This window comes from Aotus nancymaae, unplaced genomic scaffold (genome assembly GCF_030222135.1).
Source record: "Aotus nancymaae isolate 86718 unplaced genomic scaffold, 86718_ANA_hifiasm-v0.15.2.pri h1tg000067l, whole genome shotgun sequence".
NCBI classification, from domain to species: domain Eukaryota; kingdom Metazoa; phylum Chordata; class Mammalia; order Primates; family Aotidae; genus Aotus; species Aotus nancymaae.
In genome coordinates this window covers 14,578,417-14,602,514 of record NW_026988482.1, presented here as the reverse complement: position 1 = coordinate 14,602,514, position 24,098 = coordinate 14,578,417, and the positions used below count along the sequence as shown (strand labels likewise).

At 35.5% G+C, this 24,098-nt stretch overlaps 1 protein-coding gene across 8 annotated transcripts in view; it reads right to left on the bottom strand.

Moving 5' to 3' along the window:
- Positions 1 to 24,098, bottom strand: part of OPA1 (OPA1 mitochondrial dynamin like GTPase) — a 98,767-nt gene that overhangs the window by 4,001 nt on the left and 70,668 nt on the right. For 4 of the 8 annotated variants that reach the window (XM_064366935.1, XM_064366938.1, XM_064366937.1 and 1 more), the window contains one exon: positions 1,402 to 1,476. In XM_064366935.1, the coding sequence (XP_064223005.1) occupies positions 1,412 to 1,476 (65 nt within the window). In that variant the 3' untranslated portion in view covers positions 1,402 to 1,411. Of the gene's footprint in view, positions 1 to 1,401; positions 1,477 to 9,229; positions 9,466 to 24,098 lie in introns of those variants that run through there. The other 4 variants (XM_064366931.1, XM_064366934.1, XM_064366932.1 and 1 more) reach the window with 1 other exon arrangement.

Below are 24,098 nucleotides of genomic sequence, written 5' to 3'. Positions count from 1 at the left end.
TCCGGTTCAACTGATTCTCCTGCCTCAGGCTCCCAAGTAGCTGGGATTGCAGGTGCCCACCACCCCACCCGGGTAATTTTTGTATTTTTAGTAGAGATGGGGTTTCACCAGGTTGGTCAGGCTGGTCTCCAACTCTTGACCTCAAGTGATCTGCCCACCTAGGCTTCCCTAAGTGCTGGGATTACAGGCATGAGCAGGTGCACTGGCCTCTCTTAACTTATTTAAGAAACAAATGAAACAAAGTAACAAAACTTTCAAGTTTTCTAAGTCTTGTTTCTCTCCTTCATTGCTGTCATGCTGTTCTGAATGATGCACCACTAAGTTGTGCTTCCCTTTCCACCTTGCTTTCTCAAATACATTTTCCTGACACTAGAGGAAAGTAAGTAGTTTGGTTTAAGAGCCTTTTCTGAACTGAACTGAGTGTAGCTAGGGAGAGAATCTTTGACATTTCTACTCCTTCCAGTTCTGACCCTGCTGCAGGCTGTCTGTAGGGTAAGGCTCACAGACAAAAAGTGACAAAATATTTGAAGTGATAATGACTTAACTACAGCATTTTTCTTTTCTCAACTTCTTTTATAAAAGCAAATGCCAGCCTGGACAACAGGGTGAAACTCTGTCTTTACAACAAATTAAAGAAATTAGCTGGGCATGGTGGCATGAGCCTGTGGCCCCAGTTCCTTAAAGGCTGATGTAGGAGGACTGCTTGAGCCCAGGAGGTTGAGGCTGCAGTGAACTGTGATTGCACCACTGCACTCCAGCCTGGGTGTCAGAGCGAGATCTCATCTCAAAAAAAAAAAAAAAAGGCAACTGACTTATTACAATTCTTCAGCAACAATTAATTGATTATGCTACTAAGGAAAAGGCTTTAAATATGTATTTTATTAGGAACATGGTGAGTACTAAATTCTAAGGCTATATAAATTAAGTAGGAAAAAGGCTTATCTAAATGTTTTAAAACAAATTTAGAGATATGGATTAAGAACAATTATTAAAATTTTAATTAAGTCAAATAAAAATTTTGCAAGTTAAATACTCAATCTACACATAAGTATTGATAGACTATAGGCAATGAGGAATAAAATAATGTCAACTACAGTGCGATTCCTTACATGCAAAAAATATGAGTCACTTGCACATTATACAATATCTTAGCTATCTGTTCACCTTTGTTCTGTTTGAAATGATTTCTAGAGGATACTTTTAGTTCCGCCAGAAGGCAATTAAGTTACTCAAAGGAACATTACAGAAATGAAATTCAGAAGCTAGTTTCAGAGATTCATGCCACTGAAATTACAGCATAAGTAACAAGTGGGATCTAAGTGAAATAGAATGCTAAACTATTAAGGAAAGTGTAATTTTGTATTTAGTTAACACTGATACGGTTATAGAATTTTTACTCACTTAATATAATTTATTTCTCCTGATGAAGAGCTTCAATGAAAGCATCAAGTTTTTCTTGAATTTCTCTAACTTTCTCTGTGGAGATAAAAATAAATTAAAGAAAAACAAATTTATTTTTCAAAGGTATCACAAATCAGGAGATAATTATTTACCAAATGGTTGGTATACTTAACTATCTGGGGAAAAGGGAAAAAAACATGAGTCTCACCATACTACCTTTTATCCAAATCAAGTCCAGATGGATTATAGTCATAGCTCTCAGACATTTTTTGGAATTGGGAAGAAAGACTGATGAACCCCTTTGAGAATCTAATAAAAGCTGTGGACTCTTAACATGGAAAAAACATGTAATAAGTACATGTACAATTATGTACATACTTTTAAGGAATTCTCAGATTTTCTACAGCCCAATCAAGAACCCACAGTTAGCAATGTCTGAAACACTGGAAAATATAAAACAATGAAGCCATTTAAAAAAACTAAAAGAAAATATAGGGGGCCTTAGACTGGGAAATGACTTTTTAAGTATAAAGTAATAAGAGTTACAAAGGAAAAGATCAATCAATATGGCCATATTGAAATGTATACTTTCATTTATATAAAATTAAAAGACAAAGGAAACTGTGGGAGATGCTTGCAACACACATGAGAAGCGCAATGATTCTATAAAAACACATAGACAAAAGTATTTTGCCAGCTATAAATAAGAAAAGTTTAAAAACACCAGAGCCACTAGAGGTAAATTTACATTATTTATTTTAGGTTTACATGTTTATAGACTTTTAAATGAAATATATAATCTCTGTCTGAAATGAGATTTCCTCCATAAGTATGAACTATTCACAGTACATGCCAATACCCTATGAAAAGTAGAAAAGTCATTATCTGTACTGCTTCATTGCTAACTTAGTCACACACCTGCTATTTTATTTTATATTTTGAGATGGGGTTGGAGTGCAGTGGTGCGAACAGGGCTTACAGCAGCCTCAACCTCCTGGGCTCGAGTGATCTTCCCACTTTGGCCTCCCATATAACTGAGACCACAGCATGTGCCACCACACCTGGCTAGGTTTTTATTTTTAATTTTTTTGGTAGAGACAGGGTCTCACTTTGTTGCCCAGGCTGGTCCTGAATTCCTGGGCTCAAGTGATCCTCCTGCCTCAGCCTCCCAAAGTCCTGGCATTACAGGTGTGAGCCACTGTATTTTGTGCGTGGCCTCCTATTTTAAAACATTGGTTATAGTAAGCATGTTAAATATTTTTGTCCTTTTCATGTAATTTAACATATTAGTGGAAATTACCAATTAAGGTGTGTTGGCTGGTTCAAAGTCAGTGACCCAGAGGCAAAACTGGTAATCATTCTACTTTCTCTATATAGGAAAACTATGTAAGATGCATTTAATATTTGACATTTATATCTTTTATATTTAAAAGTAAATAATCTACAATTGAAGATATAAGTATTCCTTTTTATCAGTGAGGCAGCATTCGTGATGAGTACCCAAGAAAATGAAGAACTGTCCTTTTTATGAATTCTTATTAGCATTGCAAGAACTCAACAAAGCCTACAGTGGTTGCATATAAAGAACATAACGTTTTCATATTCTTTTTCCAGTAATTCATTCTTTCATATTATTTTTCCAGTAATTTAACACTTCTAGGTCTCGCTGTGTTGGCGAGGCTAGATTCAGAATCCTGGGCTCAACTGATCCTGCTGCCTCAGCATCCTGAGTAGCTGAGACTACAGGCAAATGCCACTATGCCTGGCTGAAGCACTTCTAATGCTAGGTATTAGATTCAGACTAATATAAAATCTGTGTGTGTGGGAAGCCCAATTGTTTTAATCAAACCATGTATTGAGAAAATATGATAATAGTTATTATGAAGGCAACATTAACCCCTTATATATAAAATTAAACTAGAGAAACTAAAAAAAAAAACAACTTGAACCCATCTCTTAGATGTTTGGTCTCAATTTTTTGGTAGGCTCACTTCCATTTTTTAAACAGCAGACAAACCAGTAAACATTTTTTTTTTCCCAAAATAAGACCAAATTCTTAGTTTCAAAATTAATTCATCTAGTTGCTTAGAAACAGCTTAACCTATTTTTTTTTCCAGTGAATGTAAGAAAGTTTCACATCAGTTCATCAGTTGAAGGAGTTTTAAAAAGTTAGGAGGTTAGGAGAAAGACATTTTCTAAATTGTTACCTATGATTCTGGAAATAAATGTGGTCTTCAAAAAAAAAAAAATCATCTAACTTAAATCAGGCAATACATGGAAATCTCAAACAGGTGTTTCTCTCCACATTTCATTGAGAAATATTTCTACTTGGGAATGCTATACTGTATGAAGAGAAGAAATCCAACTCTACTTGATACACAATTTGAGTACAATAGGGCAGCCGCACGGCCAGATCTACCCATCCTTTTGCCCTATCCGTGACCCCCATCCTAAACTGGACGGACTACTGCAGGCATTCGGTACAGCAGCCCCACTCCCTACAAGAGACTATTCAGAGCAAGATCCAACTGGATTGAAAGATACCAAGAGCCACTCTGATGCAGGGGTCTCACTCTGTAAGCCCTAAATGAAAATCAAGTTTTCCTAAAATTAAGAGGAAAGCAGTTTTTTTCCTAAATAAAAGCAAAAAGACTATTAATGTACTTTAACACGAAAACGATGAAATGAAAAAATGCCAAATTTCCCTTAAATATTTACAATTAGAATATCAGGAGACAGCACTACCATGCCTTGAAACCTCAGGAATGACAAAGAGCACTTAATTAGGTTAACAGGAAGTAACAGGGGCAGGAGGTGTGAAGGGAGGGGAGACTGGAGGTGAGTGTTAAAACAGCAATTATGAAATGTATCCTTTAAACATTATCTACAAAAACATTCATTTCTCTGTTCTTTCACTGTCGCAATGCACTTGATAAAGTGATATGAGAATGCAGGTGATATCCTACCTCTGAGAAGCATTCCTGGCTTACTCTCTCATTCTATGATGTATCTACTATGCATTTCCAAATTTGGTGTTTCATTTGGTCTCATACAACCCTGCAGGTATCATTGCTAAATATAGGGACATTAAAGCCTGGAGAGTTAGCTTTGTCTACACTGCTCTAAGAAACACACATTACATCTGCTACCATGTTTGTTTGTTTGACAGAGTCTTGCACTGTCACCCAGGAGTGCCATCATGCAAACACAGCTCACTACAGCCTCGACCTCCTGGGCTCAAGCGATTCTCCCACCTTAGCCTCCCAAGTAGCTGGGACCACATGTATGCAGCACCACACCTGGCTAATTTAAAACATTTTTTTTTTTGTCAAGATGGCATCTCACTATGTTGCCCGGGCTGGTCTCGAAGTCTTGGCCTCAAGCAGTCCTCTGCAGTCGGCTTCACATACTGCTGGAATTACACGGCATGAGCTACTATACCCAGTCTGCTACCGTATGTTAACTTATAATAAAGTAAAGCTCAAAGTGACAAAGCAAATGCTGTTATTTTAAGTCTATTTGGCCATTTTAAAAGTATTACCTTTGACTTAAAATAAGATGCATTTCAGTAAAAAGGAACAAAATAGTTACTGACACCTCCTAAGTATTCCTGTGCCTAAGGATGACCAAACAGTACATACATAATATGCTATCACATTCTGATGAAAATTATGCCCTCTTGAGGAGACTAAATATACATTTGGGGAAACCCTTGGAGAACAATACAAGAGGACAAAATGGGACAAAAAAAGCTCGGCATCTTCAGTGTCTAGAATAATGCCTGGATCACCGTGTATGGTCAATACATGATAAATGAATGAAGTTCCCTGAAATACGGCACAGAAAATAAGGGCTGTGGTTTTCAAAGAGAAAAAATAACTTAGCTGGCTTCAAGAATATTACATGAGAGATCAAGAGGGCTGAAGACAGGATCAAAGAGCATGAGCAAGCTGGGAAAAGGAGGCAAAATAAAATACACATAGATAATGAAGGTCAAGGAAAGCTGGTGGGTCACACCTGAACCAGACAAGCAACACAGAACAGCATACTCAGGTCCAGCAACACAAGTGAGAAAAAAAATCCCTTCAACTTAATGATTGCATCTTCTTATCAAGGCTGAAAGATGCTGACTATGTATGTATATTCACTTATAGCTTTAGAAACCACATTCTGATTTCGTGCTTTTCTAGAAAGCTACATTACAAATAAGCAGAATTATTTCTCATAAATTCATTCATCTTAAAATTTGATATAAGTTTCCAAGAATGTCTGTATACTAACTATGCCATCTGGCTGCACAGAAAACCAAGTTATTCATAAACAATGAAGTTGAATGTTAGCAACAAAAACTTCCTACTTTCCGATCCTTCAAATTAATGCTTTGGTATTACAGTGCTTTAAAATTTCAAAAAATATTATTGTAACTATTTCATCATTAGAAACTGCTTTCTCTCAGACATATGTGTATGGATCAGCATTGACTAATTATAAAGCAAACTCTCATTTCCATTAAATATTTGAATTAAATATTCATAAATAAAGAATAAAATTTGTGATTTACTTGGTAAGTTAAACCAACTCAGGAAGGGATTAACAAACTGCTATTTCTGTTATATAGAAATAGCTATTTCTACATGCAGTGAACACTGAGTCTACTTTCCATTTATCCAATGTTTACTTAAAAGATGAGCTATTTCAAACATCAATTCATTGTGCTTCTTGATTGAGTCATGAATATTCCCATAATCCCCAACTCATAAACCATCTCAGTGAATGAAGTTCCTTCTCTTTTTTCTTTTCTTCAGATGACTTGACACCCATTCATGTTTTGGGTCTCTTTATCTCTACATGAAATGATATTGCTACTCTCATTTTCTTTTTGGGTCTTCTGATACTTGCTCTAAAAGTCTCAAATATAGACTAATCTGTAATTAGGTTTTGAATAACACTGTGAATACCAAAAGGCCAAACCCGGGAGAAGGTTCACTTCAGTGGTTAATAACAGTTTAGAACAGGAACAAAGAACCACACACAAAACACTAACACATGCACTGAAATAAACCTTTTAAAACTTTTGATGTTTTTAAAGAAAGCAAGCTGCCAATTACTAATGCAGTGTACTTTAAGCAAGCCACATATCCAAAGATCCAAATGTACCTTAATAGAACTGTTTTATAACATGTTGCATAAACACTTTGTGCTAAGCTTTAAGATACCCTCTAAGTGAGATTCTACTGTAAAGATCTATTCAGTATAGTACCGAAAAGTAAAGGAATACTTCTTATTATGCAATATATATTGCTCATGAAAAGGTTTGCTTTTTATTAAACAATTACACTATATAAGTGCCCTTTAGAAGTTCAGCATTTAAATGAATCTAGGGTTTAGGGGAAACCTGAAAAGGAAAAAAAAAAAGTGAACAGGAGACTATATTCAAGAGTCTCAAAACTATAGTTAAAATCTTAGATTCAGCACAAGAAAAAAGGTACATCTTTTACGCTTGATGAAAGGTTGAACCAAAGAGAAAGACAAAGGTATATGATTAAATCTAGCACTTATTTTTTCTGAATCTTAGCCCTGCAGATTTTTTCCTTGAAATAGGCATGATTATTTTTAAACACTCAATGAAGACAAACAGAATATTCCTGCTTGTTAGAGAAGAAGAAGGCATCAAGTCACATGTCCAGGAAAACTGTTAAAGACTGGTATAGCACTTTTAAAGCTGAGGTTCCCAGATTTCTGGGGCCTGTAAAGTCTGGGTTATTTCCATTACTTCAAAAATTCAAATGGAAATCTTCATTTGGACTAGAAACACATCCCCTCTCCTAACAACTACTTACGTATACTGATTAGGAACTATAACCGGTGGTCATGTTTCTAATCAAAAAGGCAACTGTATTGTAGACAAAATCTTCTATAACATGGACTTCATAGGATTAATAATGAAAGAAGAATTTGATGAAAAAAGTTTTTTAAGAATCCCTAGTCTAACACTTTTAATAATCTATAGGGAAGTTATTTTATATGATTTTTACAGAGAACATGTTGTAATGTACACCATTTAAAATATATGACAATGTGGTATTTGCCATTAACCTTATAACTGGGTAAGTCACAGTCCTAGCTTTGTTATTTAGAAAATGAAGGAATCTATTCAGAAGAATTCAAAGTTCGCACTAATTTAAAACTTGGGAATAAAATGTATTGTTGTAATTCATTATATAACTGCATCTTTTAAAACTATTAACCCTCTAGTAAAATGTGTAACCACAAATTGCCATGTCATTCTCATGGGGCTTCATAATTCATTTTGGAAAGATCATTTTAATAACATTTTTTCTGAGCATTAATGTGGAGAACAGCAATGACTGCTTGTACAAATTCTCTACTTACAAAAAAGATTGTTATTTAAAATAACTCAACCTAGCATAGCACTGCTTGCTACGTAATAGATGTCCTGCAGATTTCCATGAATATTCATTCATTCATTCATAGTTGAGTGATCTGACTTAAATAATACTTAATCATTAAAGATGATTATTAAAAAACTGCTAATTTATAACCCCCATAAAGGATAATTTACAAAGAAAGTAACCTTAAGAAAGTCTGCAAGGTAAATTACAACCTATGTCTGCTGAATATATCAAATGCTCAATAGCGATTTGTTGATAAATTCAGCTTTTTAAAAAATGAACTCTTAACACAAGCATTTCTACCAGGCTCCTTTGGCTAGTATGATCAAAACCTCTTCAAATACGTTCTATATATTTTAAGGCCTATTCTCCAAAAGGCTTCAGTATGAACATGAATTAGCCTTATACTTAGGCTTTTATGCTTGTTGGACCACTCAACTTTTATAAGTGGGTGGCAATCCTAATTTCGGCTTAGTTATAATGATTATGGCTCTGGTTTAACTAATAAAAAATAGTACCATTCCTGGTGCTTGTCAAGGTCAATGAGTGTAAAATCTTGAACTTCTGGCTACCTGATACTTATTTAAAAATCAGCTGTAAAAATAAATAAACAAATAAATAAATAAATAAAATTTATGGGAGACCGTATGGAGGACATATACTTCATCTGTTTCTCTGGATACCATCTATTTTATATTTAGATAAGCTAAACCAAACAGCTAAGTGTTTGGATAGCATTGTTTTTTTCCCCATAACTGCATATATTAGCCTATAAGAGGAACATTACAATAAAGGGCCCCATGATATTCATGATTATGTAGCCATTAGATTCATTATTATCATCTAACTCAGTATCTACTTTAAGGGAAATTTCTCTCAGTTGTGTGTACCAAGAAGACCTACACTTCTCCTAAGCAACTGCTGTGTTGTTGTCTGACGGTCACCATGAATGACGTAATGACCTCTGCTTTCCATTTTGCATCTGCCAGCCACCAGGAAACTCAGGGCTAAATTTGCAGCTTGCTTCTAGCAAAGTACTGGCATATTTTGGAGATACTGCAAATTTGGTTCTAGATCACCACAATAAAGTATATATCATAATAAAGTAAGTCACATACTTTTTTTTTTTTTTTTTTTTTGAGACGGAGTTTTGCTCGTTACCCAGGCTGGAGTGCAATGGCGCGATCTCAGCTCACCGCAACCTCTGCCTCCTGGGTTCAGGCAATTCTCCTGCCTCAGCCTCCTGAGTAGCTGGGATTACAGACATGCGCCACCATGCCCAGCTAATTTTTTGTATTTTTAGTAGAGACGGGTTTTCACCATGTTGACCTGGATGGTCTCGATCTCTTGACCTCGTGATCCACCCGCCTCGGCCTCTCAAAGTGCTGGGAAGTCACATACATTTTTTTGGCTTTCCAGTGCATTTATGTTTACAGTATACTGTAATCTATTAAGTGTATAATAGCATTATGTCTAAAAGACAATGTACATACCTTATTTAAAAATACTTTATTGCTAAAAATGCTAAGGACCATCTGAGCCCTTAGCGAGTCATAATCTTTTTGCTGGTGAAGGGTCTGGGCCTGCTGTTGATGGCTGCTGGCTGATCGGGGTGATGGTTGTTGCAGGTTAGTGTGGCTATGGCAATTTCCTAAAATAAGACAACAATGTAGTTTGCTGTACTGATTGATTCTTCCTTTCATGAAAGATTTCTCGGTAGCATGTGATGATGTCTGATAGCATTTTACCCACAATAGGTAAGTTTGGGTAAATTTTACCCAAATTTACTTAAATTTTTATTCTTTAGAAATTGGAGACAATCTTCTCAAACCCTGCAGCTGCTTTATCTGCTAAGTTTATGTAATATTCTAAATTCTTTACTGCCATTTCAACAATGTTCACAGCATCTTCACCAGGAACAGATTCCATCTCAAGAAACCACTTTCTTCAACCTGAGACTGCCCCCTCCCAAAAAAAAAGAAAAGAAAAAAGAAACCACTTTCTTTGCTTGTCCATAAAAAACAACTTTTCATCTGTTCAAGTTTCCTCATATTACAAGATTACTAATTCTAGTTCTATTGTTCTCCCTACCATATCTGCAGTTACTTCCTCCTAAGTCTCAAACTCTTCACAAAGTCATCCATGAGGGTTGGAATCAACTTCTTCTAAACTGTTAATGGTGACATTTTCACCTCCTCCCATGAATCATGAATAGTCTTAACGGCATCTAAAATGGTGAGTCCTTTCCAGAAACTTTTCCACTTTTTTTTTTTTTTTGCCTAAATCCATCAGAGGAATCACTAACTATGGCAGCGAGGGCCTTAAGAAATGTATTTGTTAACATAGATGGCTATTTTATCTCCAACAAGAATTTGTTCTTTAGCATAACCACCTTGATCAAATATCTTAGTTAGATATTCTGGATAACTTGCTGCAGCTGCTACATCAGCACCCTGCATTTTTATGTTGCAGAAATGGCTTTTTCCCCTCTTAAACCTTATGAACCAACCTCTGCTAGCTTCAAATTTTATTCTGCAGCTTCCTCACCTCTGTCAGCTTTTGCAGAATTGAAGAGAGAGGGACTTGTTCTGGATTAGGTTTTAGCTTAAGGGAATGTTATGGCTGGTTTGATCTTCTATTCAGAAATCAGGCAATAAGGAAGGCTGTTCTGCTTTATTATTCATATGTTCACTGAAATAACACTTTTAATTTCCTTCAAGAACTTTTTTTTTGCATTCACAATTTGGCTAATGGTCCATTTTGACTTTCAACAAGCCTCCTTCACTAAGCTTAATTATTTCTGGCTTTTGATTTAAAGTGAGATATGGTACTCTAGCTTTCACTTGAACATGTAGAGGCCATTGCAGGGTTATTAGCTGGCCAAATTTCAATACTGTTGTGTCTTAGGGAATAGGGACTATGGAGGCCTTGATAAGGAGGAGTCAGAAAATGTCTAGTTGGTGGAACAGTCATAATACACACATGTACTGATTAAGTTCACTAATACGGGCACAGTTAGTGGTACCCGAAACAGCTACAACACAAACATCAAAGATCACTGATGATAGCTCACCATGACAGATATAATAATAATGGAAAAATTTAAAATACTGCGAGAATTACCAAAATGCGACAAAGACGTGAGGTGACCACAGGCTGCTGGGAAAATAGTGCCAACAAGCTTGTTCAATGTGGGGTTGCCACAAAACTTCTATTTGTTAAAAATGCAGTAACTGTGAAGTGCAATAAAGTGACATGCAATTAAATGAGGTCTGCCTGTATGCAGAACCCTTGAGCATGCATTTTGAGGGGGTACCAATCGTCTTTTAAATTTTACTTTATTTCACTTGCCTGAATTTTCCCTTTCCTCCAACCCAAATTTTTCACTTAAGTAGTTTTATCTTTTGCATAGGATACATGTAAATTACCTCACATTTTGGAATATGCCAGGGAATTAATTAACAAACTAACGAGCAAGTCTGTAGTAGATATATTATTAGCCAGCTGATTCACATAATACAGCGGGCGCAGTATTCTAAAAGTGGTCATTGTATGCCAGGAATACTAAATCAGTAATTTAAGAACATTCTGCAGGACCATGGAGGGAGAATATTTGTTACATAAAACCTTGCATGAATGATTTTTGCATGGGAGAAAAAGTACATTATTTTGATTTCTGCTGAAATCTTTAAAAACCCAATAATATCAATATCTATTCCTATAATACTTATTTTAAGCAACAGAAGTAAAAGCATAAATTTTTATGGGATTCAGGATCATCTTTTTAAATGTAAAAAAAATGAATAGATTTTATCATAAGATTACAATGACTTACTCTGAACTATTTTATTTTTGTATTCAATACATAAGATGCTCCACACTTAAATTATGACAAAAAACTTACAAAGTTATTTTATATATTAACTCATTAATGTTATATTGCTTTGTTTTTTAAAAAAAAAACAGTTACATTATTTCAAAATGAATACATTCATTTTGCTCCTGGACAAAAATCTAGATATCAATAATACATTTGAAAGAACATGATTTAGGCAATTAATTGGGAAGACTAAAGATCAGTAAAATATTCTTAGTCAATTAAAAATGCTTTAAAAAAATCATCACTTTTTTCTTCTCTTATTCTTAAAATTATATTTTTCCCTGAATTTAGTTAGGAGGAAAGTAAAAATGTTCTAAGAAAAGGAAAACCACCCAGGCAGCCCTTAAAGAGATAGGCATCATTTATCACCTGCAAAGACAGATTTATAAGAGGGCCCCTTCTGTTCCTTTAAGACTGCAAAACAGATGGGAAGTGAATGGACAGTCAATGGGACAAGAAAACACATGGGAGGTGCTGCTGTATGCATGTTCCCAGCATAAGTAAGAGGTCAAGATTGTAACTGCATGACTGGGTCCTGGAAAGGGTCTTTCTTCAAGCTGTTACAAAGACAAACGCTGTTCCTCATCCTGCTGTCAAACTGTTATAAATATTGGTTTGTCAAAAGACCTTCAGTGCTGAAGCTTTAAAAAAGAGGCATAACAGACGAATGAATCATGAGAATGATTCTTAAACAGTCAGCTCATCACTGTAATTTTAAAAGTAAAAGAAAGTATTAGATCAGAGAATGTAATTCTGATTTATAAACCAAACTAAAAATTTATGAAAAAAATATGAAATTAAAAATTGTAGGTTTTAATAAAGTTATGAATTAGGTGAGATGAAAACAAATGAAATGTAAGTTCTATCTCTTAAAAAATGTTGTATTCAGATAAAGTATTATGAAACTTAACACAAGAAGAACAGGTATTCACGTTAGGCTGATTTCATAAGTTCTCAGTTTATTATTGAGTTTATCTTACGGGGGTGCTGTTTATCACAACTGAGTGAGAATCAGGTTCAGAAAAACAAAAATAACTTCTCAATTAATTTCATTTATTCCATTAAATTGGAAAATCACCTTTAAGTCACAATTTCTTTTCTATTAAAAAGAACAATCAAAAAATTCAATTAGTACTGAGTATACATAGATTTATAAACCTAGAATTATATATTTTTTAGGAATGAAAAATTATGTACCTCTTTAAGAGGCAAATTCATTGTTATAGATCCTTAACATATATTAAAAATCACATAAAAAAAGAAGCCAAATTATATGAACTTGGTTGTCTATGGTTACCATAAACACAAACCCAAAGACTAATGGTGAACAGGATACCTACACAATTCTAAAAAAATGTCCTGTCTGTAACACATATGATTAGCTCCAGCTTTGCCATAAATATTTATGTAATTGGCTTAATCATTTTTGTCAATGAACATTAATTTCTCTATCTGAACAATGGGCATAATGCCTTACAAGCCTCATATGACTTTACAAGACACACATGGACAAACCTAAGTTTTGTAAACTGAAAAGCACGATTAACTGTGAGGGCCCAATCTGAGAGTTTCAAGTAGGATATGGACTCCAAAGCACCGAATGACATAGTTATTTGGAAGTATTTTCTTTTTTTTATTTGTTTCAAAATCTTTTTCTTTTCCTTTATTTATTAAAAGAAAACGGATGTATGTACTGAATGTGCAGGACTGTGACATAGATATACATGTGCCATGGTGATTTGCTGTACCCACTGACTCATACTCTAAGTTCGCTCCTCTCACCCCCCACCCCCCACCCCCAACAAGTCCTGGTGTGTGTTGTTCCCTTCTCTGTGTCCATGTGTTCTCAATGTCCAACTCCCACTTATAAGTGAGAACACACGTGTTTAGTTTTGTGTACATGAAAGTATTTCCTAGTCCTGAATGCACGCCTGGGCCATTGTTTTAATTTTCAGTAATCTTGGGAAAAAAAATTCAGTAGAAGTGAGAATCGAAGAGCTACCCTTTGTAAGAGATTAGATTTCACAAGTAGCTACTAGACTGCATGGAAGGTTCAACCCATAGTTTTAAGATGAAAATGACTTGAGCGTCTTTGACGAAAGACAGAAAGGAGACATAATGAATACACAAGCACACATGGGAAGGCCAGGTCCCAAATACAAGTATGGGATTCATGTTCAAATGAGAGTGATTTTCAGTACATGCTATGCTACAATATGGCTTCCAGAACACTTGAACTATATAAAGTAACTGGTACCATAGGTTTTATTTTTACTAATGCTGCTTATTCCTCTTACCGAACATTTCTGAAATAAGTTTATATGAAGAAAATGAAGAAAAATTTCGCCCACTGAGAGATGGGAAATTAGAAATAGGGGCACTGACAATGAGCTGAAGATGTGTGGGTATAAGAAGCCAACCTGAGTGCTCTTCATGAAAAATGTGTTTCAGAAATTATGTCCCTAGGACCACATTCAAAATTGTCTTAAACTACAATGCTAATCTCTGGGTGGTGGCAATTATTTTTTAAAATTTTGTCGACTATTGTTTCTAATTTCCCACAATGGTCATACACTAGCTCTATCATATTAAAAAGGATGTTAAAAAAACCTCAAATTCTGGTAGTGTATTTTTTGGTAAAGATCGGTCTGAAGACAGATCTGTACATATAACACAGACTATGAAACAGTGCCAACAAAAGGAGAGACTAAAGATAAAAAGACTTTAATTCTTGGCCCAGAAAAGAGATCTAACTGAAGTTAATAAAAAATACCAAACTTCTACTACTCAGAATATTGAAACTAGAGAATAGATAAATGAGCTGTTAAAATGAAATATTCTGTACACAGGAGGTAACAATGAAAGAATTTTAAATGGATGGTACAAATGTGAAAACTTCACGAGTTCAATGAAGATTTTGATTTATTTTTAGATGATAGATCCACGATGCAGTTACAGGAGAATTCACTGTGAATTCCAACCACTGAGGATGATACCATGATGAGCAATGACCATGTGGTCCCATGAAATGTCTCTTGGTATCACAACCAGCAGGTTATTTGGTAAAATATTTGTCACTTTTAAGATAGAGCACATCATGTATCAGCTTCGTCATTTCCATGAATAGGATAATGAAGACTGTAACATTTCAAAGGTAATTCTGAATCGTGCTCACTGGGGGAGAAGAGCTGTGGGAGACACAGTTTAGAAATGTACAAAATAGCGAAAAATTAAAATTCTCTTCACTCTTAACTAGTTTCTCCAATTACCTGGAGATCTGTACTTTACAGAAGTTCCCAGTTTCATGTGCATCAATCTACCAATCCTTTGAGATTTCATATCTTGTTTAGTTTTATTTTTTATATACTGTTACATAGTTCAAAGAATTGTTTCTTGATTAGGTTTTCAGTTATTAGATTCTGTTTTTTCTATTGAATATGCAAAAACATAACAATTAAAAAATAAAAATGCTTAAGTTTATTCCAAACTTTAAAGGCATTAGATCCCTTGAGCCCAGGAGTCCAAGGCTGCAGTGAGCCATCATCATACCACTGTGCTCCAGCCTGGGCAAAGACTGATAGTCTATCTCAAAAAAAGAAGAAGAAGAAAATCTGTGCATTGGCTTTTTGAATACATAAGAGTATCTTCCCAACAGTATATAAATAAAAACTACTTTAAAATGATAAATGGCAAATTCAATCCATACATTATTTTAGAGCACACTCTTGTCTTTATTCTTAATCAGTTAAAACCTGGGTTTAAAGCAAAAGAATATACTTGCTAGTAAAGTGTGAAGTACCAGCAGCATGGATAATATTATGGAAAAGAAAACGTTCTTTTACTCTTGTACTAATTTATTAATATTCTTACCTAGTGACTTTTTAAGACAGACTTAGGCCATGAAAAATGTACTTCATTCTAAAAGACCCATTTTGAGTCTGGATTTTCTCATCAATAACCTGGAAAACACACTACTCAGGCACTGTCACGTGGAATTCTGTGTAAATAACTACTTCTCTAACACAGAGGACTTTCCATGAGGATTGCTTTATCTTTGTATCAACTTAGGGTTTTTTGTTTGTTTGTTTTGTTCCAACACAAAGCAGAGCCTCCTTCATCTATACAGACTCAAGGTAAAAATAACTCTTCAGTCTTCCCTAGTTGCTTTAATTTGTTAATTGTCTTACTATAAAAAATATTATTTTACAAAGGCCAGGTTTTAAAAATTGTCACATTTACCATGAAAAGATGCCTTAAAGAGTTCAAGTATTGCTATCATAAAACAAATATGTTATTTATTCTGTAGCGAAGAGGAAAAAAATATCAATCTGTCAGTCTTTCAGATGTACACATTTCTACATCACATAATCATTCTAAAAGTACTTGAACATATTCCAATGAACTTAAAAATTCCTAATAAACATAAAAAATGATTAAAGTTTCCTGGTGAACTGGGTAGATTGGCATTAGGAAGTCACTGGTGACCTATCAATAAGTGGTTTTGATATAGATGAAGGCCAGATTGCAAGATACTATGAAGGGAGTGGGCAGAACAGAAGTGAATGCCACAAATGCAAGCTACTCTATAAGAGAAATGAGAACTTTCCGGCAAGACACAGTAGAAGAAAGTTTCATTGGGATGAAAAGAGCTAGTTCCCCCCAACTTTTTAAGTCAAGAGAAGGGGGCTAATGAACAGTCTGTGTTACAAGATCCCAATCAAACATTCAGTAAACATGTACGGTACAAAATGCAACATACAAGTTATGGGGAATTTATGAATGAACCAAATCACTTTGGCAGAAGGGATCAATCATGATAGACGTGAAAATGTTTTTCTTCTTTACATGGTGATTTTCGTTGATTTACAGTTGCCTATAGTGAGAAGTCTCTATTCTGCTCAATTAAACAACACTGGTGGTATCTGAGTAGTTTTTGGTCACTGAAGGAAGTTAAATAAGCAGGTAGGAGAAAAATACTGGGTTAGGTTGAAGTGATGATGACGTAGAAGAGGCACAGTGAGAGAACTGCATAAAAAGAAAGGGAAAAGGTTGCCTCGAGATAGGTTAAAACCTGGGAGAGATGAAATGGTATTGCAAGTCAAAGAAACAAAGCAACAGTACTGAGATCTGAATGACGCTACAGGGATGCTTATAGTTCACGTGTTCTCTCCAGGACACCCTGCTCCACTCTATTCTTTTTGATTGGGTGTTTTTTTTTCTTTAAAAAAAAATCTCCACTGAACCTAAGTACCTAGAATTCTACAACTTGATGTCACCCTCTCTTCTATTAAATCCCTTTAAAATTCATTTTATTCGATTAAGTCTACAGAAACAAAAAGAACTAGTGCAGATGCGGTTCAAATAACTCACCATATTTTTCAAAGTGACATTGTCTCTCAGACTCTACAAATGAATATATGTCAATTTTATCCCAATTAATAGCATGAGAAATTGTCTTGCCATGCACTGAAAGAACTCTCTGGAGTGCCAGCCCAGGGGCAGGGGGTAGACGGTGATGGTGGATGGCAAGAATCACCTGAGCAGCTTTAACAAAATACACATGCCAGAGCCCCACCCCCACAAACAGTTTTCAACACTTTACTTCCCCTTTCTACGATTCTAAGTTTCAAATTCTGAGTATAATCACCCCTCCAGGAAAATTTCCGTCTCATACTACTCCACAGACACTATTCTCACCCATAACAACACTCAAGGATATGGCAGGTATGGGAGAAGTGTAGGAATGTAAAGTAACCAGTAGAAATTAAGTTCCAGGGTATCTTGATGTTTTCTTTTCTAAATATGAAGACTGAAATCATTCTGCCTACCTTGGGGTTCTATTTAGCTATGTTCTGACTACTTTTATTCAAGTTTCCAAATGGCATAGAGATTTCTTATAACTATCCTATAAATTAGAATTCTATTTTGGAATAAGTGAAAGGATCTTTTTAGATTTAAGCAGTTAAGATACATTTCTAATCTGGGCTTTTAAAATGGCAGTATTAGGTGACCTTGCTGCTGCTCCCTTTTATTACCATAATTTCAAAAATGCACGAATGCATTTGTTTTCTCTCAATAAATTATATTAAGAAGAACAAAGTTTTCATTTAAAACATGATTTCTGTTATTGAATACCTGGTGGCTTACTGAAAAAAGAAACTCCCATCTGTAACCTATATTTCTAAGTTTTAGAATCTCATGAAGATCTAAATAAAAAGGTATCTTTGCTCCTTTCTAATTATCAAGAGAAAGCATAGGATGGAGGAGAAGAGCAGACTGGGAAAGCGAAGAAACACAAAGACAGGCCCCAACAGCATTGTATACTCCCAAGAGAAACAAACTTTAAGTTTCAAGAAACAATTGCTTGCTGTCTGGGAGATGCTCAGGCATCAAACAATAAAGAACAGTCAACAGAGGCAAGAGGCCGAGCACGCTGCTGAGATTCCTACTCTCTAATCCCTCCAAGCTCCAGTAAAAGGGCCAGCTGTTGCCACCTCGCGTAAGGAGTCAGCAAAGCAAATTAACTGTGGGAGAAAAAGAAGCTGAGGATATTGGAAAATTCTAATTTACCAGCCTCTTTAAACTATACTGCTTTTAACATTAAGAGTATCAAACTATACCATTAAAATAGGCCTGTACAATGGTAGCCCAAGTGAAGGAATTTACCACTGTTTTCACATTTTATTGGTAAACAAGATACAGCTCTGAAGTATTCAGAGTCTACTAAAGTATATCATCTTCTGCTCACATAAAGAGCAAGAAATATGAAGAAACACATGCAACTTCTAACAAGTAGCAGTATATTTCTTCAGCACTTTCAATCCAGCTCAACAAAAAGCCTCAACTTGGAAAAACAGCCACCACTGTGCACAATTAAAGCTTCTATAGATTCTATTAATAAAACTGTTAGAGCTGAACTTTAGGATTCTAAGTAGGAACACAAAAACTCTAAATTTTGGGCAACTTAGATACTACACCCACGGTGGAATCTGATAAAGTACATCTAGAGATACGTTTACAAGTCACATAAAGAAAAGTAACTTCCCTTAATTTGCTTAGTGGTTTCATACACACTGTAGTGTTCATTTACCCAGATGTTCTATCAAAGTTTCCATACAATTCAAAAGTTTAAAATCCAAAGACGTTTATATTATAGAAAGTACCTATGACAATAATAATTATCTTCATCATTATCATCATCACTAATATTTATGTCTTTCTGAGTAACCCTGTGAAGGACACTGGTAACTAGGGAAGTTTCTCAATATAAAGGACAATTTTGTGTAATTATATTTTCCAAAGGCTTGAGTCCCCCCCACCCCAAACTATTTTGGCACAGTAGTTAAAAGACCTGGTCCCAAATCTCAGCTTTAGCATCTACTACCTTGGGTTTCTAACCCTACATTTCACTTGTGAAATGAGAAAAATAACTACTTAACTCAAAAGTTGTGAGACTCAATAGAAATTCACATAAAGCATTTAAGCTAATATCTGGCACAAGACAAGTATTCAAATGTTACTTTACATTCATAAACAGTTTCAAGTTTTTACATGAAATCAAAAGGAATTTATTGCAATTTATTGCAAAATAAGGACTCTTTAGGTCTTTTTTTTTTTTTTTTTTTTAAGAGACGGAGTCTTGCTCTGTTACCCAGGCTGGAGTGCAATGGCGCGATCTCAGCTCACTGCAACCTCCGCCTCCTGGGTTCAAGTGATTCTCCTGCCTCAGCCTCCTGAGTAGCTGGGATTACAGGCGCCTACCACCACCACACCCAGCTAATTTTTGTATTTTTAGTAGAGACAGGGTTTCTTCATGTTGGCCAGGCTGATCTCACACTCCTGACCTCAAGTGATCCGCCCGCATTGGCCTCCCAAAGCGCTGGGATTACAGGCATAAGCCACCGCACCCAGCCAAGACTCCTTAGGTCATAGAGCAATCTAAACGATCAGTAATGCCCCTTAAATTCATCAGTATCAGTGATTCTCTGATTACATGCACAGAGAATAAAAAGCATAACTCAGGCTTTAGTGACAAGAGTTAAAAAAGAACTCTAAGTTACAAGCAATATCTATGAAGGTCCAAAACCTCACAATAACCTAGTAAACAGCTGATACAATGTTCATAGAACAAACAATAAAACAATTCCACACTATACTGGTGAAACTTGGCTTAGGAGCAAATAACACTACTACCAATTGTTATCAGTGCCCAGATACTCAGTTTCTGAGGTAGAATGGGGCAGAAAACAAAGTGTACCACAAGTGTGCACAATGTTAGCACTCTTGTTATATATGACAATCATAAGACAGGTTTTATAAATCATAAAATAGATCATAGTAAAAAGAACAACTTTGAATTGAGCCATAACATGCTAATCTTCATCTCTTTAAAGAAAGTATTCTAAAATTGTAGTCTATTTTAATAAATAGATTAGACATATTACTAAAACTTACACTGGGAATCCAAATAGATTTTATCTAAGTTGACACCATACTTAAATGTCTATTTAAAAAATTATTTGAAACGGAATTTTCTATAAAATCAAAAGTTTCGTGAAAGTCCTAATGGGCATATTTTAACAGCAGACAATGTCTAAGTATGGGTAGATACTACCAACAAGAAATTAAGGTAGAAAAATCAGCTGTATATCCTATTAAATTATCCATACGGTACTCAGTATTTCAATGTCTTCAGAGATGATGTTTTCAAAGTTTCATTATTTCTAAAGTACTTTCACATGACCCTAATCCATTATCAGTTACAAAAACAAAATTAAGCTTTTTAAACCTTTTATGCGAAAACAGTCTCAGACTTGCAGAAAACTTGCAAGACCACTACAAAGACATGCTTTCCTGAAACATTTGCTGCCACTATGCGTTATCATTCCCAAATATTCTACTGCATATTAGCTATGAATAAGAGTATTTTCCTAAATAATCCCAACTTAACAATCAAAATTTAAAAATTAACACTGGTAGATTACTACTATGGAACCCTCAGATCCCATTCAAATTTCACTAATGGGCCCATTAATGTCCTTAGAGCAAAAAGATCCAATCTAGAATCACACATTGCATTTAGTTTTCAGTCTCTTCCAGCTGGAGCAGTTCTTTGCGCTTCCCTTGTCTTTCATGATCCCGATGCATTTGAAGATTACAGGCCAGTTATTCTGCAGACTGTACTTAAGGGTTTGTCTCAGGTATTGTTATGACTGAATTTAAGTTATACATCTTTGGTAAGAACATACCAGAAGTCCTGCTGGAGTCTTCGTGCATTTTAGAGGATGACATATGGTTTTGATTTGACCATTACTGATAATATTAACTCTGACCTAAAGTGATGACTGTCAGGCTCCTCCACTGTAAAGTTACTCTTTTCCCACTTTTAATTAGTACATATTTTTTGTGATTATATAAACATCCCTTTTTGCATCACTGCTTTTATTCCCTTATTATATAATTACCAATGTATGGATTCCTATTTAATTCAATGGGTTGCAATTTGTTACTGTCATTATTTTGAGGCCCAAATTGTCCCCAGCCTGGCCAGCTGGGGAGCCTCCTTCAGAGGGTTTCTGTGACCTGCTGACATCATCTTTCAAGCACTCCCTTCCTTTCTACACCCACAGACTCATCCTGCTCTTTTTCCTGTTCCAGCTGTGGAATCTACCATATCTCCAATGAATACTACAAGAGCTCCTGAGACAAAAACAGGTGAGCTCCTTTTTCATGTCTTCAATCTTCCTAACTCTAGCTTTATGGCTTCTTTTCAATAGTGAACATAGTATATCTTCTCCAGGATGTGAAAGAAAAATGTATTACTACTACTTATGTACTCATCTTAAAGGGTAGTCAGTTGGTGAGTCTCCAACGTAAGGAAATGATTTAAAATTGTACAAGACTGGCAAAAAATATGAATGCATCAACATTTTAACAACCTATACAATATTCTGTAACATGCTGAAACTGTAGTAAAAACCTGATTGCCTCCCTTTCTCCAAATCCAATTAACCAATACACTATGTTCTAATTGAATAGGTTATATAAGAAACTTTGATCCTTATAATACATTAGTAACTTAAATTTTGAAAGCTTTCTGGCTGAAGTATCCATGAAAATATTCTTAAGTGTTAGACCAAAGATAAACAGTAAGGAAAAGGCACTCTCAAGACTCTTTTTCAACTAATGGGCAAAGTCATGGCTCATCTCCTTCAGAGTGACTGATGGACCTAAGTCACTGAAAACCCTTGCTTCCAAGGACATTATTTGGTACATTAACACCATCATAATTTTATAGGTACAAAAGTAGTAAATCATTTCAAGGGAGTCATATGACTGCTTTCTCAGGAAAACCACCAGCAGGACTTAAAACTTGGCTTGACAGTGTGCATATCTGAGTTAGTAATCCACTTTCTTTAAATAATCAAATTGGGAGTAGAGAGTGATAGGGTTGCAAAGCATCTATTAAAAACATAAAGATACTTATGATTTTTCAATCACTTAAAAATATGTTATGCTGGCAAAATTCATTGAATTATTTCACTGTCTTGATAATTATATCACAAGGGATATAAAAGAAATAAATTTGTATACATTGTGACAATGACATACCTCTTTCTGTAACAGTACTAATTAAGCATGAAATTATGAACCAGGGACTTGCAAATGCTTGTTGAAGTAATTCTCCTAACAATACTGTGAAATAACCACTATAAGAGTCATTTTACAAATAAAGAAGCTAAGGCTTTGGCAGACTCTCTGCTGAAGATAACACAGCTAGTAAATGACAGTTCAGATTTGAGCATTAATCTTGCACATTAGCACAAACTTTATACTGCCAAGGTGGCATGGAAAACACCAAAAGTGGCAGAAAATGAAAATAGAGGTAAAATGAGATATGTTTTAAAAGAATATTTAAAGAAAGAAAAAGAAAGGAGAAAGCAATGCAGAGCTTAGATTACTACTAGAGGAAGAGATTGAGACCACGAGGGCTGATAACAAGGGGAGAGCACACTGCGCAGGCACAGGGTGTAAAATAGAAAGGCCCTGCCTGGTTTCTCCTGGATATTCCTATTGATTGTATCGTAACAATAAAATTCAGTTTAGAAACTGCAGAACTTCTTTCTAATTTATTAATAGTATCTGCTTTTATTCTTTTAGGTATCAGAAAACTATGAAGACAGCAAATTTAATACACATTGAAAGAAAAAGATACTTTGTTTCATGAAGCTGAAATAAGGGGAACTTGGAACAAGACAGGTTCAAACAGAGGCAGCAACTACAGGTGTTTTTTGATTTAATAACAATAATAATGTTTCACTGATTTCCTTGAGTTCTCAAAGACCTAAGTAAATTTTAGTACTCATCCTGTCTTAAAGCCAGGAACCTACAAGAAAGAACCAAATATCACCCCAAACAGTGACAAAATGATTATTAGTAGGGCCAAGCTAGGATGGTGGGAAGGGGAAGCCATAGTAGCCTACGGTGGGTGTCAATGCCTGACCTGGGTTATAAAGGGGTTCAGATGGGGCTGTTGGTAGCCTGGTCCAGTAATGAGGAGAGTACCTGTGCAGGAGGGTGGCCTGGTGCAGGATGTTGAAGCACAAGCAGGATAAAGAGGGTGTCTCCACAAAGGCATGGTCTGGCTTCAGGTGAGGAGGGAATCTGTGTGGGGTCGGGCAGGGGCTAGCAGGTGGGGAGGATGAGATGGGGAGGCACCTGGCACAGAGTGTCAGAGCATGAGTTCAGTAAAGAGGACTCCATGAAGAAGAGTAACCTGCCATAGATGTCAGAGCCCAGACAAGGTAAAAGGGATGTCAATGCAGGGTGCGGCGCCATCTGGTGGCCTGGCGTGTAGTGTTAAGAGTCCAAGCTGCGTTAAAAATGAAAAAGAACATTTCTACAATGGAAAAGGACGTATCTTCATTCAAGTTTGGTTATGTATAGGAGGACTGACCAAAATATAAAACTGTATTAAGAATACTAGAAGCCCATTTTCTATCAGGAAAATGAATGACAAATATCAAAAGGAAGAACACTAGAACAAACCCTGTAATGCTGGATTAAAATGGGAAGCATCAGCATCAACACACAGTTTTTAATATATAAATATACACATGATTTAGGAATACAGATGTCAATGTGTATATATTCATCTGCACACACACAAACACATCCACAACACTTATTTCCTAGCTGTTTCCACTGAGAAACCTGGGAACAGTGATTTTCTAATAAGAGTGACCATATATAATTTCCAGGTCTCCATTTCTAAACATCGTTCTCCAAAAAAAGGAAGTTGGGTCAGGGAATGAGCCTGAACATCTTGTTATATGGAAGGATAATACTGGAACAAGGAGTGAAACTTGAAGAGGGTCTGAGAATTCAATATTGTAATTTACCAG